This window comes from Silene latifolia, unplaced genomic scaffold, assembly GCF_048544455.1.
Source record: "Silene latifolia isolate original U9 population unplaced genomic scaffold, ASM4854445v1 scaffold_159, whole genome shotgun sequence".
Lineage (NCBI taxonomy): Eukaryota > Viridiplantae > Streptophyta > Magnoliopsida > Caryophyllales > Caryophyllaceae > Silene > Silene latifolia.
This window is the reverse complement of record NW_027413143.1, coordinates 485,359-505,593: the sequence shown is the minus strand read 5'-3', so window position 1 is coordinate 505,593 and position 20,235 is coordinate 485,359. Positions and strand designations below refer to the sequence as shown.

At 39.4% G+C, this 20,235-nt stretch overlaps 3 protein-coding genes across 6 annotated transcripts in view; 2 read left to right on the top strand and 1 right to left on the bottom strand.

Moving 5' to 3' along the window:
* The window catches only part of LOC141637987 (protein-tyrosine sulfotransferase-like), a 51,723-nt gene extending 37,140 nt beyond the window's left edge, over positions 1–14,583 (top strand). Inside the window, exon 14 of the transcript XR_012541961.1 lies at positions 14,541–14,583. The gene's annotated coding sequence lies outside the window, so the exon portion shown is untranslated. The remainder of the gene's footprint in view (positions 1–14,540) is intronic.
* The window catches only part of LOC141637989 (protein-tyrosine sulfotransferase-like), a 103,557-nt gene that overhangs the window by 37,066 nt on the left and 46,256 nt on the right, over positions 1–20,235 (top strand). The gene's annotated exons all lie outside the window — the stretch shown is intronic.
* LOC141637992 (transcription factor bHLH25-like) lies at positions 15,032–20,212 on the bottom strand. 2 transcript variants are annotated; one of them, XM_074447445.1, is made up of 4 exons: positions 20,005–20,212; positions 15,911–16,290; positions 15,437–15,823; positions 15,032–15,345 (listed from the first exon to the last, which is right to left on the bottom strand). In XM_074447445.1, the coding sequence occupies exons 2-4, from the start codon at positions 16,088–16,090 to the stop codon at positions 15,283–15,285; spliced, it is 630 nt and encodes a 209-aa protein (XP_074303546.1). In that variant the 5' UTR covers positions 16,091–16,290; positions 20,005–20,212; the 3' UTR covers positions 15,032–15,282. The 2 variants fall into 2 exon arrangements, with proteins under 2 accessions (XP_074303546.1, XP_074303545.1); XM_074447444.1 differs by having other exon boundaries at positions 15,911–16,287.

Sequence of the window (20,235 nt, the reverse complement as noted above, 5' to 3'; positions counted from 1 at the left end):
GGGATGTTGGAAGCGCGGGCCGCTGCAGTGGGCACGAAGTTGACGGCCTGATACAGTTCGTTCAGGTGCCGCTTGTGCCCGTGAGCGGATCCGCCGTTCTCGTTTCCCCCGATGACAACATGAATTGTTCCTATTCGTTGAAAGACGGATTTTTTGTCTGAGCCACCGGTGTTAGTCTTTTGGCCTCCGGCAATATACTTGCCGAGGCTCCCTTTTCGGATCAGCTCTTCAATGGCATTCTTCAAATGCCGGCAGTCGTTGGTTAAGTGACCGGTGTGGCCGTGGTACTCACGGTGATGGCTCGTGTCACCGTCCCCCTAGGTTTGGGGGCCTTTCCCACTTCTCGCCCCTCGTTTACGCTCGGGAGAAGACCTCGGCGGCCGATACGACCCGGGGGGTGTGATCTTTGTACTTCTTATGGTAGTACGGACTGAACTCCCCGTCTGCCGGGTTCTCGCTTCTCGGCGGGCTGTCGGTCCGCGACCTATTATTGTCACGGCGCGCTTCATCCGGCTTGTCCTCCCGGTGGCTCTTTCTTTCTGAGTGCCCGGCCTCGCCGTGGCCTATCCATATTTTGTGATAGTCTTCGACCTTGATGGCCTGGTCGGCCAATTTCCTGGCGGACTCAAGGCTCAGGCCACCGCACTTGATGAGCTCGTTTTTCAAGTCCCCTCCGGGAGGCCTTTCATCGGTGCGAAGGCGCTAGTTCGCTGTTCGGCTCCCTAATCTGGCTGAACCACGGCATCGAACCTCTTCACATAGCTTCGGAGTGACTCGCCTCCCTCTCGCTGATGGTCGGGAGATCCGATGTCTCAACGGCTCTCCTTTTATTGGTAGAGTCTTGCCAAAACGCGTCTCTTAGGTCGGAATAGGAGTATACCGACCCATCGGGTAGCCCCTTGTACCGGCTTTGCGCCATTCCAACCAAGGTCGTTGGGAAAATTCGGCACTGGACCTCGTCGGGTTGCTCCCACACCGACATGTGAGACTCGAAAGCCTCGGCATGACCGGTTGGGTCGCCCTCTCCTTTGTATGATATAGACGGTAGCTTTAGCTTTGGCGGCACCTGGGTCTCTAGGACGTAGGCACTGAGGGGCTGTCTGACCACGTGTCTAATGACACGCGGCGATCGGCTCCTCGCATCCCTAGTCCGGCCCCTCTCCCCGTGGCGGGAAGGGCTTCTTCTCCGACTCGGTGAGTCGGACTCCTTCTTCGACTCGGTGAGTCGGACTCCTTCTCCGACTCGGTGAGTCGGACTCCTTCTCCGACTCGGTGAGTCGGACTCCTTTCGCTCGTGCGGGGCATGCCTCGTGGGCGTCGCGGCGACATCGTCCTTCCGCGAGTGCGGGAAGGGCTTAGTTCTACCACCGACACTCACAGGCTCCCCGGCGTCTTGGTAGGCTCGGCCTCTCTTAGTGCTTCGTTCAGGTTTCTCGGAGTCACCTTTTGGGCCCTAGCTTCCTGGACGGGTCCCGCCGCTCTTGTCGGTGTGATGTGAGCCGGCCTGGCGGCGAATCGAGTCCAGAGTCGCCCGGCTTTCTTTGCATCAACCACACGCCCATGTGATGACACTGTCGGCGGGCGGCGCGTATCGGCATTATTGGCATCCCGAACTCCGGTTGAATTATCCGGCCGGTGGAGGGCCGCACAACTCCCGGGAATGTGGACGGTATCCTCCGGGTGGAGGGGCTCTTGATTCGAACACCTCTTGTTCTTTTGACATCTTCTTAGCTTTTTGGGTGGGTTTCTTTTTTTTTTTTTTGTTTGGGAATGACTAGCTTCTAGTATCTGTATCCCCACAGACGGCGCCAATTGTTCCGGGTATGAATTCCGAAGTAGGTTTGTTTACCACGCTAGCTTTGTCGAATAATGCCTCTTCTAGCCTTGACTGCTCTCCTCGGCCTCTCCTGCAACAATGAGCAAACTGAGGGCTTGGCTTTGTGCCAAGCGTACTCACTCCGACGCTCAAGTCAGTGAACTTATTGTGATTAAGTAGAATGTTGCTTGATGACGTGTATTGTAGAGAGATGAGAGAGATAATACCAATTTAAGTGGTTCTTAGGTTAGATTCTGGATCCCTTCCTCAATGAGGATTGAGGAGTATTTATAGACTTTCACCTTTTGTCACGTGGTAGCCAAGTGGGCCAAGTGGCGTAGCGGTGGAAAGATCGATCTACCCTCGACCGAGGGACCTATGGCGGGCGGCGAGCCCGGTTGACTCCATGCCGAGGGTTCTTGGATATGAGTACGCGGTATGTGCCCCCTACCGGTAGGTTGCCATCCGAGACCTGGTTTGGCAGCCGAAAGGTCGATCGGCCGGGATGTCTAAGTCACTTTGAACTTCTTGTGGATATCTTTGACCTCGTTCAATATGTTGACTTGGTCAGCGGGCACAGAATATGCCCCATCAACTATCACTCTCAACAACGGATCCATTGCCTCCCCAAATATTTTTGACTATGTTGTTTCGTACCTAATACATGGTCTTATTCCGCTTTTTATCAAACATGCCCAAATCTATTGTGACGCTGAAATTATTAATGAGAGGAGTGATTTTTTTTTAAATAAAAATGTATGTATCGAATAATTAATGTCAAATGTTTTTGTATCGGTGTTTAAAAATAATACTCCGTATATTGCTTTTCTGAACTAAATTTATAGGATCCAATTTTTCTCGAATCAATTTATAGGATCTCGAATCGAATCAACTTATAGGATCTAAATCAACTTATTGGATCTCGAATCAATCAACTTATTGGATCTCGAATCGAATCAACTTATAGGATCTCGAATCAACTTATAGGATCTCGAATCAATCGAATCAACTTATAGGATCTGAAATGAATTGAAATTAAGTGACTTTAAGTCGAAAAGAACAGGACCTTATAAATACTCAAAAGACAAATAACGCAAGAAGTTTAACGAGTAGGCGAATAGAGAGAGATAGAACTCAATCAATAAATTCCCAAGTTAAAATCACAACATGAATCCAATTGAGAGTAAAACCAATATATTATCATCATACTTTCACCAAGACCATTATTTTTTCTAATCTTCTCGCTAAACAATTGTACGGTAATATTATATACTCCGTATATAACCAATAGTAACTTGCCGTATAACAACAATTACTCAAAGTTTACAGAAGACACAAACACATTATCACACAAGTGACAAGTAATAGAGTGATTCTGAGCTCTAAAAGAAACAACCCTACATTTGGTGAATGACGGGTATAAAGAGTAAACAACAAAATGCGGCAGGCAATAATCAGTAGAGAAAAGTCACTTTCATTTCACATCGTCCACAAATTGTTTCCAATCAGGGATTCCATTGTTTCACTCTCTCAATAAGGTTTAATACTCTATTGAATGACATCATCCAAGGAGGCCCACTGCACAGGTGGATGCTGAGCAGGAAAAAAAGTGATGAGACTTATTCATTTAGTTATGGAAGAGGGGATTTAACCCGTCTTAATCTTAAGACGGATGGATATATCCTTCTTAAGAAAGACCTATTAATTGCTAATTTGATCACATTATTCCTCTGTATCAGACCTTATTAAACCCACAGGCCACAACAGTTACCACGAAGGAATATAACTATATGCGATGTCACATTCAAGCACCCGCTAATGTTGTCCTCCACAGTTCATATTTACAACTATTTACATTTAATGCGTGCCTATTTCATACAATTATTCTATTCATTTGCACGCATTTCTATGCATTATTGAGTAGCGTAAGCTACTATTCTCCCTTGTTTTGGCTACTTTGGGCTGTGTTGTGTTTTATGCAGGTTAAGAAAGACCTATTAATTGCTAATTTGATCACATTATTCCTTTGTATCAGACCTTATTAAACCCACAGGCCACAACAGTTACCACGAAGGAATATAACTATATGCGATGTCACATTCAAGCACCCGCTAACAACTGTCCTCCACAGTTCATATTTACAACTATTTACATTTACGATGGAATAACTGAAAAGCAAGTTGTTCTGTTGATTACTCCCGTTATCCTTACAACTCCCAAGCTCTTATTTACCGGAAGCTTGAACATCACAGCATTGACGTCAATTCGACGTCAATTCTACAAGAAAAACAACTCTCGGCCCCTCCTTATTTAGGTCGCTATTTAAAAGCCAACACAACATCAGGAGTTCCACTTCAAATACGTCTTGGATAAAATTTGCAATATACCCAAAAAGGCTCGTCATGATCACCTGGACGAAGACCAGAATTTTCCAGGCACCTGATATAAAATAGGGATTTTGGTCAACGTTGATATATCTTGTGCATCTTCGCTTTTTTTCACTTCAATTTCAACTGCTTGGCAGGTCGTATAGGGTCATTTTTCTTTTTTTTTTAACGATTTTTCTTCCCCACGTGTCCAGAATTAATTTAGGAGTTACCCTATTAAGTTTGAGCCCCAACTACCAAGTATTAATCCATTTTTTTATGATTATCCGAATTTCACTCAAGGCTAGTTTATCGCATACCCACCGCACTCTCGAGTGTTTTCTGTTGCTCCTCAAAACTTGCGTGGCCTATTTATCTAGCACGAGTAACCCTCTTTGGGATTTCAAGACACTTTTGCTCCATGGCCCTGTAATCCCGTAAACCGTGTACACTTCAATTTGACTTGTTCGGAAGATTAAAATACAGAAAATAATTAATTTTATAATATGAGTAATTAGTCCCAATGTCCCACGTTTTATTACTCTTCCTTCGCATAATAATGTCCTTAATTTCACTTTAGTAGCCGAAGTTAAAAAAAACATTGACCTTAAATAAGCGTTACGGAAACCAACATTAGAGCCTTATTCCCAAAATGATTTGCAATGGGCTGACATGAATCATTCTTTGAAACCATCTTGTTTCTTTATTAAAAACTTGGATACAAAATAAAAAAAAAGTTAATGTTTGAAAAATCTTAAAAGTAAACAAAGCATGATGGTATAAAGAGTTTTAAGTAGAAGGTTTTGAAAAATCTCAAAAGTAAATAAATAAGCAGTTTATAATAAATAAGGAGTTTAAATAACAGAAAATACTAAAAAAGCAAGTAAAAAATCCAGCTTCATCATCCACACGAATCAATTCCCTCCATAATGTTCTCTCCATCACCATACGTTCTTCAACCCCAATGAACCTCGTATGATTTTCAATCACCTTTGTCCAATATTTTTTTTGGTTTTTCCTCTACACTTGCCACCTTCACCGTTCCTCGATGTTCAAGCCTAATAATCGGTGCATAATAGGCCCAACTTATCTTAACCCATTTTCTATTATCTTGTCCTCTTTTGGAGCCACTCTCACCTTCTCCCTAATCACCTCATTTCTAAGTCGATCCGTTCTTGTATGCCCGCACATCCACCGTAAAGTATGCATTCTAAAGTATGCATCTCTTCCACAATCAGCTTTTGAACGTTACATAGCTGTATAATAGTGCAAGCCTAATTGTTATGCGATTGATAGTCTATGAGGAATGGCGTTTTCACATAAACCTTGTGGCACTTTTCCATTTCAACTCAAATAAGTGTTAAATTAAAAAAAACGGATATTTCCCATGGTACCCTCAAATTTTGGCAGATTACACATGGTACCCCTCCTTTTAAGTTTCTACACATGATACCCTTATGTTTACTTTTTTCTTTCCCAAAATACCCTTTGCCAAACTTCCGTCATAACACCGCTAGTCCTATTTACCTAAATCCTTAATTAATCTTCTAAACACACAATTAATACCTAAATCCACATCACCTAAATATAAAAATGTGAACAAAAAAAAAAAAAATCCCATCACAATCAGACCCAATGACCACCCCAGGCCCGCCGCACCGAAGAGCCCAGACCAACCACGCACAAGGCGGTCCCAACCCATCCTTACCACTCGAAATCCGCATCACAACCAGATCTACACATTCGACACACCCTACCACCACATACCATTCGACACACCACTACCACCACCACCATCACCACATACTATCAATTCAAACTCAATCACACATCACCATTTGCAAACCACCTCTCATTATTCTTTGCCCCAAACAAGAATTATCAACACCCACCAACCACCACTAACAACCAACACTCAACACCAAGCACCACAATCGTGACCCACACGGCAAGCAACAGTCACCGTCACCAAGAATCAAACCCCGCCACCGGCGGGCCGGGCCCACTCCCACACCGAACGTTTTATTCCTTTTCTTCTACCCTTTAAAATTACTATTCACCTCCAAAATCACCACAAAATACCAAAAAATTCCTCCTTAAAACAAGAAAACTCTTTCCCCTCCCCTCAAGACACCAGATCTGATCGTTTAAGGGTGGGGCCATGGGTTTAAAATGCGTCACTGGCGAGTAATAAGAGATAGCCACGTCGCCGGCGAGCGGGCGACAAAGTGGCGTCATCAGTGGTGGTGGTGGTGGTGGGATTGGATGATGTCGTTGGTTGTGGTGGTAGTGGACTGTGGTAGTGGTGGAGGTGGTGTTAAAGGGGATGAGTGAATTTAGGCTTAAATATGTAAGAAGATGAAGATTAGTGATTAGAATGAGGATGTATTATGGGTAAAAGTAAGAGGAAAGTAGTGTTTAGGGGATTAAACTAACGGCGTTATAACGGAAGTCTGATAAGGGTATTTTGGGAAAGAAAAAGGTAAACATAAGGGTACCATATGTAGAAACTTAAAATGAGGGGTACCATGTGTAATCTGCCAAAGTTCGAGGGTACCATGGGAAAAAACCGTAAAAAAAATTATAACATGCTGATAAAATATTTACATTCATCATAAAAAGTCTTACATAATTTTTGAAAGGAAAAAAAGTGTATATAAATGCAGAAAAAATCAAATGAGAAGATTATTTTGGGATGGAGGGAGCATGTTTTTTTCCTTTTCTCTACGTGTTTCGTTGTTTTAACAACATATATTAATTTGATGATTTTAGCGAATTCCAAACGAATGGGGGCGAATCGATTCGTTTCCGAATTGCGAACCGATACAAACGAATCGATTCGTGATCCGTAAGGTACGTCGAATTAGGTTATGTTACCGTGGTTGCAATAATCACGATATGATTTCCATCCTTTATGAGTGTTTAGTGACTTGGCTGAATACTTTAATAAACCAAAAAGTTAATTTAGAACTTCCTCATTTTTTTTACTCATTTTCAAAAGTCTTCATTTTGTACTATTTTTTTAAAACTATATACTTTAATAAACCAAAAAGTTAATTTAGAACTTCCTCATTTTTTGTACTCATTTTCAAAAGTCTTCATTTTGTACTATTTTTTTAAAACTATCATCTTTTTTTGTACATTTCATTTAAAAACCATTTTTGCCAAAATACAAGACATTCTTTTAGAATAGTAATCCTCAAAAATATTTCATAAAGCCAATATTTGTAATATCGTGATTGTTATTGGATAAAAAAATGTTGCATTTTGCCCAAAAAAATGGCATTGGGTAGGAAGATATGTTCGGAGAGAGTAGTTTTGAAAATAACCTACAATAGGTCGGAATTTTGAAACCGGGACATAGAAACGATGAGAGGAATAAAATAACTCTAAGCTGAAGTAATGTCTGGGATAAAGCTTCAAAATACCTATATATAGTTTGAAATATATTGTAATGCAATCTTATCGAGCATGATCCCTATTTTGTCTCGCATATGCATTAGCCTTTGAGGCATTGCAGTAATGTTGTTACTCTTTTGGTGGAAAGCTTGACTAGCTTAGTTAGCTTATCGTGCTTTCGAGGCTAGTTTGTGAAACATTAGGCATGTATGTGTAGCTAACACTGACATTTCAAACCACTGCAGGCACGCCTTCAGGTACCTGAATCGGTCATTAATCAGATTATAGCTCTAAATAGGCTTGATATGGAGCTTTATAAGTATGCTCAGGACATCTTTTCCCAGCAACATACAAACACAGTTCAGAAGCTGGTGAGTGATTATACTTATGGAAATATATATCCCATAATATATATTTCCTATCTTGTATTATATGTAAATATTTTGGTAGTTGTACGTATCTTTTGTTTACCTAGTTTATAGGATTGTATTATGGGTGTTTTGACTAGGGTTAGACGTAAGTTGTTAGCTATATATAGAAGAGCTTTGTAATTGCTTAATAATAAGAAGTGACGGCTCAATAGCCTAATATTCAACCACACTTCATTCTCCATATTTTATCATGGTATCACAGAGCAGGTTTTGATCCTCGTTTCTGTTTTTTTTTTTTTCTAAATGACAAAAGGCGGAGATTCAAGCGTTGGGAAAGACGGTGATACTAAAACAATGAGTATACCACCATCGTCACCATTGTTTCTCCATCCCTCTGAAAGCCCGAGTCTAAAATTGACTCAAACAATTTTTAACGGTGAAAACTATGACCTATGGGCCGACGCGGTTCGTAACGGACTCGATGCAAAGAATAAACTTGGCTTTGTCGACGGTACCGTTTCCAAACCCGTTGGTACGGATGATTCACTCGAAGTGGTGGCATGGCGACAATGCAATGCCATGGTCAAGGCTTGGTTACGCAGCGTTATTGATGAAAAGTTGCACCCAAGCATTGCGTTTTCCGGCACTGTTCGTGAAATCTGGAAGGAACTACAGGAACGATATGCAGCGGGGAATGCTCCGCGTGTTCATCAGCTCAAAAGCGAGTTGGCCGAATGCAAGCAAGGTACACGGTCTGTTGTGGACTACTACACCCACCTCAAATCGATTTGGGATGAATTGGCAAACTATAGTCACATACCCAAGTGCACTTGCGGAGCGGCGGCGGCCCTAACCAAAGAACGGGAAGATGAGAAGGTCCATCAGTTTATTATGGGCCTCAATACATCACTTTATGACCACATTAGATCGAACTTGCTGATGGAGGATACTCTTACGTCCCTGAGTCGTGCCTACGCATTGGTATTAAGAGAGGAGCGACACAAATCTGTCACTCGAAGTCGAGAAGACAACACAGAAGTTGCGATGGCAGTCCGTGCTGGGGTTGGACGCGGTCGTGGAAATTCTGCTCCTGATGATCAAAAAGAGTACGAACCACCACGTTGCAACTTCTGTGGAAAATGGTACCATCTTGAAGAAAATTGTTGGGAAAAGTTGGCCCTAACTGGAAAAGGACGCGGAAGAGGAAGAAAAGGCAGTCGAGGTGGTAATCGTGGAGGCAGGAACTTTAATAATTCCGCACACACTGCCAATGCCACGGCCACCGAGACTGACACCACCAAGAAAGACCTCACCGCCGACGAACTTGATCAATTACGCTCACTAATTGCTGCCAAGGCCGAAGGTAACGAAAGTCTCAAAGGTACGATTAATTTAAAATTGCGTGAATGGATGCTCGACAGTGGTTGCTCACATCATATGACTGGTTGTAGAGATTTACTCACTGACATTTGGGAGGATGAATCCTCTGTTGTTGGGCTTCCAGATGGGTCGAACATTATTGCGAAGGAACACGGGAAAGTCGTGTTGAATGAATCATTCACGCTTGATGACGTTTTGTTTGTACCATCGTTAACTTGCCATCTCATTTCGATACAACAGCTTATTCGTGAGAATAATTGTATTGTGATTTTTAATCCTAATTATTGTATAATACAGGACCAATCTACGAAGACGGAGATTGGACGGGGTGAGCATCGAGACGGAGTCTATTATATGACACGAGTGGCAGATGTAGCAGGAGCAACATTGGTGAATAAAGAACGGGTATGGCACCGTAGATTAGGTCACCCGTCTAAGAACATTTTACCTCATTTGAGTAGTTTAATTGGAACGAATTTATCTTTTGATAGTATCGTTGTTTTGTGATCCTTGTTGCCGCGCCAAACAAACTCGGTCAAGTTTTAAGATTAATCATAAACGGCATGCTACTCTTTTTGGTTTAATTCATCATGATATATGGGGCCCGTATCAAGCCAAGAATTTATCCGGTGCGCATTATTTTCTTACTGTTGTGGATGACCATAGTCGTAGTGTTTGGGTTCACCTCATGAAAGATAAGGGAGAAGTGGGGGACTTAATTAAAAATTTTGTCAAAATGGTACAAGTCCAATTTGGAAAACAAGTTAAAATTGTCCAAAGCGATAATGGCACTGAGTTTCTCTCGGGACCATTAAAGCAATTCTATAATGAAAACGGTATGATTTTCCAAACTAGTACTATTGACACCCCTCAACAAAATGGGAGGGTTGAGCGCAAACACCGACACATTTTAGAAAAAGCACGGGCATTACGTTTTCAAGCCAACTTACCCATTGAGTTTTGGGGAGAATGCGTATTGACTGCGGCCTATTTAATTAATCGAACACCAACTAAACTCTTGCAAGGACGTACACCCTATGAGCTTGTGCATGGTCAACCCCCGAACTTAGAAAACTTACGTGTTTTAGGGTGTTTAGCATATACCCATAATAAACAAAGGCAAAAGGACAAATTCAAGGAAAGGGGAACTAGGTGCATATTCGTAGGATACCCAAAGAGTCAAAAAGGATGGAGACTATTCGATTTAAAGGCACGCAAATTCATTGTTTCGCGAGATGTTGTTTTCTACGAGCATATTTTTCCTTATGATGACATACACCGAGTAGTAGAACACACTGATGGACATCATTCCAGCGAAAACAATGATCAAATAATTGTTTTTGAAGATGACATAAACCCGGTTAACTCGACCGAACCCGATATAGTGAACCCAACTCAGGAGGAAAATGAAGAAAATGTTGAGGGAAATAATGAGGGGCATGAGGTCGAAGCAGTTGAGACACAAATTGAGGGGGAGAATGGTGATGTTGATGAAGAGCCTAGACTTGGCAGAGGAGAGCGACAAAGGTTCGAACCGGCATGGCGAAAGGATTACATTTGCAAGTCCACTCGTGTCATCCCCACAAGCAAGGCTCACACGTCCCAAGCTCCGTCCTCCTCGAAAGGTACTCGTTATCCAATAGTTAATTATGTCACAAACAATTGTTTCTCGCTTTGTCACAGGAATTTCATTGCCGCCGTCGATGCTATTAAGGAACCGAAAAATTACCACGAAGCTGTTAAACATGACGAGTGGAAATTGGCCATGAGAAATGAAATACAAGCCCTTGAGAATAATTGCACTTGGAAAATCGTGGAGTTACCTGAAGGGAAAAGGCCGATCGGTTGCAAGTGGATTTATAAAATTAAATTCAAAGCAGACGGGACAATTGAACGCTACAAAGCGCGGCTAGTAGCTCAAGGATTTACCCAAGTTGAAGGAGTGGATTATCACGAGACATTTGCACCCGTCGCAAAAATGACGAGTGTTAGAGCATTACTAGCAGTAGCTGTTTCGAAAAATTGGAATATTGCCCAATTGGACGTAAACAATGCGTTTCTTCATGGTGATTTGAGTGAAGAAGTATATATGCGATTGCCCCAAGGTTTTGAAGCAAGCGGGTCTAACAAGGTATGTCGACTCTTAAAATCTTTGTACGGTTTAAAGCAAGCATCGAGGCAATGGTTTGCCAAACTCACGGAGGCACTAAAAGGGTACGGTTTTACTCAGTCTATGGCCGACTACTCTTTGTTTACCATGCAATCGAATGGCGTGTTCCTCGGAGTTTTAGTTTACGTTGACGATAATGATCGTCGTCGTGATAATCGAGAAGCTTGTGACAATTTGAAATACTTTCTTAACAAAAAGTTTGGAATCAAGGACCTCGGGAAACTCAAGTATTTCTTGGGAATCGAGGTTGCTCACGGAGCAACGGGATTGTTCTTAAGTCAACGGAAGTATGCTATAGAGATCATCAAAGAAGCAAAAATGGAAGGTGCAAAACCGATTGGCACCCCTATTGTGCAAAATCACCAATTAGCTCTTGCCACCGGGTATGTTTTGCGAGACCCAATGCCTTATCGACGTCTCGTTGGGCGATTGGTGTATTTGACTATTACCCGTCCGGACTTGACATACGTTGTTCATACATTGTCACGGTTCGTCAATGAACCCCGCAAAGAGCATTGGGACGCAGACCCTTCGAGTCATTCGCTACCTAAAGGGAAGTCCGGAAAGGGCATAGTGATGAATAGAAATGCGTCCATTCAGTTGTATGGTTACTCCGACTCTGATCATGCTCGGTGTCCACTGACGAGAAGGTCTTTGACTGGGTACTTCGTCTCCTTAGGCCCCACTCCTATCTCGTGGAAAGTGAAGAAGCAACATACCGTAGCATTATCATCCGCTGAAGCAGAGTACAGGGCACTTGCAGCCGTGACACGGGAGCTGATTTGGCTCAAATCGTTGCTTAATTCACTCGGCATTGGTCATGGTCAGCCTATGCGTGTCCTATGTGATAATCAAGCAGCCCTACATATCGCAAAGAATCCGGTCTTTCATGATCGAACCAAACATATTGAAATAGATTGCCATTTTGTTCGACAACACTTGGTGACTAATAACATTGCAACGAGTCATGTCCGGAGTAAGGAACAAATCGCGGACCTCTTCACTAAAGCTCTTGGTAATGAGGCCTTCAATTATCTTCAACGTAAGTTGGGCATTCGACTTCCGACTGCTCCAACTTAAGGGGGAGTATGGAAATATATATCCCATAATATATATTTCCTATCTTGTATTATATGTAAATATTTTGGTAGTTGTACGTATCTTTTGTTTACCTAGTTTATAGGATTGTATTATGGGTGTTTTGACTAGGGTTAGACGTAAGTTGTTAGCTATATATAGAAGAGCTTTGTAATTGCTTAATAATAAGAAGTGACGGCTCAATAGCCTAATATTCAACCACACTTCATTCTCCATATTTTATCAATACTTTAATTTTTTCTCTGATATATTTAGCCGCAAAATGCTTCCAATTTTTAATGCTCTTATAAATGGTTGCCAGATGGTGACTAAAATTTGAATTCTGCACATTTTCAATTGTTCACAATTTAAGTATTCTGCATTCCATTAGCCTTTTTGGGAACCGGGCGGGATTACCAGGATTTGAATCTTAATCTTGGGAGTTGCCACAAATCATACTCAGGTTTGGAGGTGCAATAGAATCTGGAATTGGAGTCTGGCAAAATCCTTAGTTGGAGGAAATTCGGACAGTGTAAAAAATCATTACCAACCTCTCTAGCTTAGAAATCCAACCCACCGTAAAGGCAAAACTCCCTAAAAACACTGTGTCCCTATCTTGTCATTCTTCCTTATTATTCTCAAATTGCTACGCCCTACAAGTTTTGTCTCCTTTTTTTCACTTAATTTTGAAGAATCAATTTAGTTTGCGAAAGATCATCTACCTGAGATTTAGAAGAATCAATTTTGCAGTTTGGTTCCATCACTAGTTTGTTCAGCAATTTGAGAAGTTTAAGGTGCCATTTTTTATGAGATGGAAATTGTATTCTACATAATACGCAATTTGTATGAGATTTGAGGATTTAGTTGGTGCCCAATTTGGTGGGCCCATGATGGATTCTAGTCACAGTTATGACCTTTTTTTGTCTTATTGCTGACTTATTGAGTTAGGTGACATTTTGACGTCCATTTCTGCACACATTTTAGAAAGTAGTTTGCTTTCATTGCTTGGAAACAGTTTTACTGTCGGAGATCTATCAACCTGGGGTCTTGTCCTGACCAACTTATATCTGTGTGTCTAACATGCAACACTGCTTGCAATAATTAGTGATGTTAGAATCTCAAACTCATGCATGCCTAGGTGATGTAATATCATGTCTGGTTTTTGCCTTTTAGTCCTCAAACCTGTATTTGAAAGTCCCAGCCTCCCAGTTTTCCAAACAATTTTGAATTTCTGATTTTCAAATCCCAGTTTCCCATCAACGATTTGAAATGTAATCTAGCCTACGGTTGCTCCCTCAAGTTAATCTAATCCTGAAGAGTCTAAGGTTTTTGTATGTTGTGCTGCCTGTTTGGTTTTCTCTACGCATGTCAAAAAAACTCAAAACCGACCAAACAAGTCAGCATCAACAAGTAATCTGACCTGATAAATTATTCTTTTGGTGCTTTTCCTGCATCCTTATCAGCTTCTAGTGGTAGTCGAAATTAAAAATTACTTCATTAGTATCTTTTATCCCCCAAAGCTCCCAAAAAACTCCCTTGAAAGTTACTTTTACCTGATAATACATGGATGTGCTTTGAATATTGGTATACAGCAATGCTATCTTAATTACATGCTTGTGACCATGTTATAATCATTCAAGGTGCAGGAGAGTGAAGAGATCATCTCAGTGAACTCATTCGCCAGCCCACCTTGGAAAGACATTTTATTAGTCATGCCAATTGTTTTGGTGGTTCTGGCTCTGTGTGTATGTTTAAACGCAAGAAGAAGAACGTTTAAAGTTAAGGTATGAAAGTCGTATATATGTAAACATATAGACAAATGCGCTACCTCATCATTTGAAGCATCTTACTTCAGATGCATTCTACAACTTCCCCCAATTTATTAGGGTTACATTGGATAGCATTGAGGTTCATGTATGCTGCCCTCTCTTTTTCTTGTGATTTGTAATTTGCATGACTAGTTGGGGGAATTGAAACTGCGGTTATCAAGTGTGGTCTTACTCATAGTGCTTCCGTCTTGGCTTTCTTTCTCACCTGTTCTTCAAAACATACAGAGACATGGATTTCTGATACGACGAGGGCTCTCTTTATAGTTGAACCTAATTAACTAGTTACAAGACCTACTTTACAAGTTTTTGATATATATATCAAGATCCTACTTCCTACTCGAGGCAACCTTTCCTATTTGTGTGTATACCCATAGATACATTGATATCGTCTTTGCATTTTTGTTATCAACTTTCGTTTTTGCACAATATGATTTATGAAATTTGAATAACATTATCAAATAAATTAATATTGTTATCTGAACTACTTCCAAGTTCAGAAAAAAGTATAAATATAAAAACATGTCAAACTCGATTGCATAAAAACGTATGTCTAATGTTTGTTTATTTTCGCAAGAGTAATCTAACAAGCACGCAATTTATAATCGACAAGCTTAAATAAATGGAAAATGAAGAGCTTTGAGCCTGTGACATCATATATTACCCGCAATAATTCTTGTGTAGAACGGTTTTAGACAATCGTTTTTGTAAAAAAACGTTTTACATTACGTATTGTCGATTTCTGATTCTTTGCAAACCTGGACAATTACAAACCTGCATGGATCACACTTTTAAGTGATCTACTAGAAAAGCGCGCACACACACACACACCATTTATTAATTTATTTGCAAACTGAAGACGGGTGACTCGTAGCATTTAAAAGATGGATCGTATATTTTCAACAACTTCCTGAGGTCCCATGTCGAAATCTGGTTGCATCTGTAGAACAAAAATGGAGATGGTTACATGATACGGAAAACTAACAACATAGAATTTGTGTAGGAGAATTGAAATGTATATGTAAATGTACCTGAGTCATGATGGTAATGTCGAGAGTGTTATTGTTGAATGGCATGCTACAGGTGTTTGTGACCAAAAGATGAATATTTTCAATCTTATTGATAATCTTGGACAGAAGTCCGATTTGCATCTGACAATGAACTTTGATCAACACACTTGTATTACAAAACCGAGCTTCTACTTGAGGGAATACTTGCTCCTCGTCATCATGGGTTTGGGTTACACCACTACTACTGTGACTACTGCTGTCGTCCTTTTCGAGTACTACCCGAGATCTTTGGACCACCACAACTGATTCAACCGCTCTCTTAGCTTTGTCTTCCTCCAGGATCTTGACTCTTTCTTTGAGTTGTTTCATATGGGTTATAGCCTCACCAAGAACCGATGTTTTATCCATCTAAACATTATTTGATGAGTAAGTTTTGATTTCAGCAAATATATATGTTTAATTAATTAATTACCACAGTCAAAAGAAGAAGGGTACCTTTTTGAGACCGGGAATAAGAGCAGAGAGGGCGATAAAACGCTGACTAAGGTTTTGACGACGTTGGCGTTCAGCAATAATATGATTCTGAGATTGATCAGGAAGCCTTTTAGGGCGCTTGGTGTTGGGAGCGGGAGCAGGAGCGGGTGGTGTATCATGTTGATTGAATTCGAATGACATTCTTATTCTATCGTTACTATTATTGGTAATCTCTGCTGCTGCTGCTGCGGGATGATGAGTTGCATTCGATTCGGGGGTGAAAGCGTGTAATTGTCTTCCATTAGGAGGGCACCCATATTCATATCTTCTGCTGGATAGTCCACCAAACAATCTCCCACAAACACTTGCAACAACATCGGATCATCCTCCTCCTCCTCCTGCTTAATTCCCAATACTCTTTTTAATTATTTTTAACATTTTTACAGCGTTTTAACATAATTCTGGTTTTTTATATTTGTAAATGCTAAATTAGGATAGCTCGGCTGATGTTAACATGACACTCTTAATAATAATACCCACTTTTAATATCATTCCTAAGTCCATGGTAAATATTTTGCGATTTTGTATAAAAAAATCCAATTACTGCTGCTCGCAAATACTATCCTACAACTAGTTGTATACTAGCATTGTACAACCACCTTAAAGTTGTTGAACTCTTACACAAAGTTGTTGAGCTATTTTACAAGATATTGAGCTATGTTGCGAAGTTATTGAGCTTAATAATTATTCTGGTAAACTCATTAACTTTGTACCATAGCTCAATAATTTTGTTAATAAATCTCTATAATTTTTTAACGCCGCTCAGTTACATTGATTAAATTGTATATACATATAATACATTAAAAAAGATGAATATGCATTTATTTTATAGTCTTGTTTTCAGACTCTGACAATTGGGACCGTAGACATGAATAAGTTGTTTGCTTTTGAAATCGTGTTGCATGTGACTTGTGACACTCGTCGGTCGGATCAACTACATATCATCCACTCATCCACTCATCCACTATATGTCTATATCTCATGCAAATTCACAAATTATTGTCTTCTTATTTGCTTCTTACTTAAAATCAATATGTTTATTTCATTTCCGTGAGTTTCTTCAAGACGGATTTATTCGCCTAAAATTTAAGACGGAGGAAAAGTAACCCATTAATGATAAAAATAAGAGCAATTTTTTTGATAAAAAATTACTAGAACAACTTTAGATTATAAACTAACGATATTTTCTCTTCTTCATTTCAGACTGCCAAAACTCAAATTTGCCATTCCTTTTTTAAATTTTAACATTCCGCAAATTTATATGCTTGTTCCTACATTTTTCCTTTAACATTACAACTAACCTATTTTAATTTTTAATAGAAGTGTAACTAAATTTTAGTATACTCAATCATGTACCTTCATCAATTGCCTGTTTGGTAAAACGCACGGATTAATATTAGCGAAGCGGGTTGCAAAAAAAACAGTTATAATTAGCGATTTTTATTAGCGGGTTTGACTAAAATAGGTCCTGTTTGGTAATCAGCAGATTGATATTAGCATAAACAGATTAGTCAAGCAGATTATAAATGACGGATTTAATTAACAGGTTTGACTAGTATATTTCAATTAGCAGATTTAATAGAAGTGTTTGGTAATTAGCAGATTTTGGTTAATAAATTGTTGTATCTATGTGTAGATTGTTGACGGATTCATATTTCACAATCTACTAATGTGAATATCTTTGGTAGAGAGCGATATTGGAAAACAAAGAGATTGAGCTCCAATCTACTCTTTCAATATGTCATTTACCAAACACTAAAAATAGTAGATTGGTGAGTCAAACATCTTAAAAAGCTCTTGAATATGGTGAAATTTTCCAATCCGCTGTTTACCAAACACCCTCATGCAGAGTTGTTAAGCGTGTTTGGTAATTAGCGGTTTCATTTTAGCAGATTGTTTATTTTTTTGTAAAATGACCAATTATGGACATGAACAATTAATTAAAAATATATGTTTCCAAGGATAAAAATGTCAATTTATATCTACTCCAATCTACTAATCAAATATGCTGGGGGGCAGCATATTGTAAAATAGTAGATTGCGTCCCCAATCTACTATTTCAATATTCTAGTTACCAAACACCCAAATAACATATTCATGTGTCAAACATGCTAATTATCTTCAATATGCCAAAAAATCACCAATCTACCGTTTAACAAACACCCCTATTTATGTCTTTATCAACTTAAATAGAAGCTCGGTTTGTCACTGTGACGGCCGTACCGGAAAAATTGACAGCAATTGGATTTTTAAGGACAAATGAATCTTGTCCATACAAAACCACTGGACCCTCCAGTGTACTGGCGAGGATCCACACTTCTTAAGAGAGTATGTTGAGGTATGGACCCTTCTATTTAAAGCTCAAAGTATACTATTTATATCTCAAAATATTTTTGAGAAACTTCAAATTGAGTTTACTAGGTACAATTAAATTGATTCTCTAAGACCATCCCCAAGACCCCAAGCAAGGTCAATTGTTAGGTCATGACCTTGCTTGGTCACACTAATCATCAATTAACAAAAAAATTATGGTGACTTTTGAAGAAAAGAGGTCAATTTGTGACCTTTGGTGGTCAATTTGTGACCTTTGGTGGAGCAAATTGACCCAACTCATGACCTATATGTGGCGATATGTGATTGGTTGACAATATTAATAATTAATAAAAAAATATATATATATGAAAAAGTGATATAATGTGGAGAGATGTAATTGGTTGGAAAGTGAAAAATAATTGGATTGATGACCTAGGTCGTGACCTTCTGTTTGGGAGGGTGAAAGTAGGCCAAGATAAATAAAGTAGGATTAAGAGTAAAACAGGGTCGTGACCTAATTAGCGCGACCTTTGCTTGGGGATAGTCTAAATAGATTTCGGAGCAGTATTCCACTCGTTTTAGTTTATAGTTTATCTATTTGATTTTGTTGCGAGGATGATTATAGACAAAGACAAATACTCCGTATTGATAAGGCAAACTAAGTACTCCGTATATATCTTTCAAAGCATTTATTATTTAAATAAATATCATAATCATAGTCAGTAATAATATACGAGAAAAGGGATTGTACATCAGATGTACTACATCATACTTAATGACTTTTTAAGTTTTTGTGTATTTTTTTCGAGTATTATAAAGTTTATAAATTACATTTTAGTTTTATGATGTCAAAAATCAAATTTTTTTGAGTTTATATGTAATTTTTTTTGAGTTATAATGTAACTTTTTGAGATTAAAGTTTAAGTAAATAAACTCAAAAACTTTATCATTGTTGGAATATGTGTCCTCCGACAATAATGCGATCACAACTGTCGATCATGAAAACTCAAAAAATTTAGATTAAAACTCAAAAACTTTACCTTAATGCTCAAAAACTATACCATCTGATATACTACATCAGATGTACAATCCACTTACTGATAATATACTCTTTCCGTCTCGATTATTTATTGACTCTTGTGAAAAAATATTTTAACCAAAAGTAAATTAATGATCACAAAATCTCATTTGTGACGGCACGTATCCGTCACTTTGGAGTGACGGATACCATTTTCCCTCACAAATGACCCAAATAGAGGAGAGAGAAGCACATGGGGGTGCCCCCACCTGTCTCCCCCTATCCGTTTTGTGAGTGACATTATCCGTCACTTGCTCCGCCCCGTCTTCAGCAAGACTAATTGATTAATGATTTGGACGAAGGGTGTATTCACTAAATAATTATTTATTTCGATGTTCATCGAACAACAAAGTTATACTCCGTATTATCAACAAAGTTATTTATTTCAAGTGAAGTAGTGAACTTCATAATTAATATTCGTGCGGTTGATTTTTGCATTAGTACAACTTTCTTATATATACATGCATGGCCACAAATTAAGAGTTTTTTTTTTTTTTTTTTTTTGGGGTATATATACGAATGAAGATGACGATAGTACTTTTCTTACCTTCTTAATGTACTAAAATATGGATAACACAATTTAGTACTCCTATAAAAGATAAACAAATAAGTGAGACGGAAAAAGTAATACTCGTATTAAGAAAGAAGTTAGGTAAGCACTTACTAGTGCAGCAAACCAGGGATTAATAGAGTTTGGAGATGATGGCACATCCATGAGCTTCAACTAATTAAGAGTGTGCTTCTGTTTACAACTCTATTGATATTTTTGGGGAGGAATTTAATGGCTGTGTAGTTCAGTAAGACAATGCAGAGTGATTTAGTGCCAAATAAAGGGTTGTTTTCTCGAGGACCCTCCGCAAAATGTCACATACTCATAAATGTATTGCTAATAATA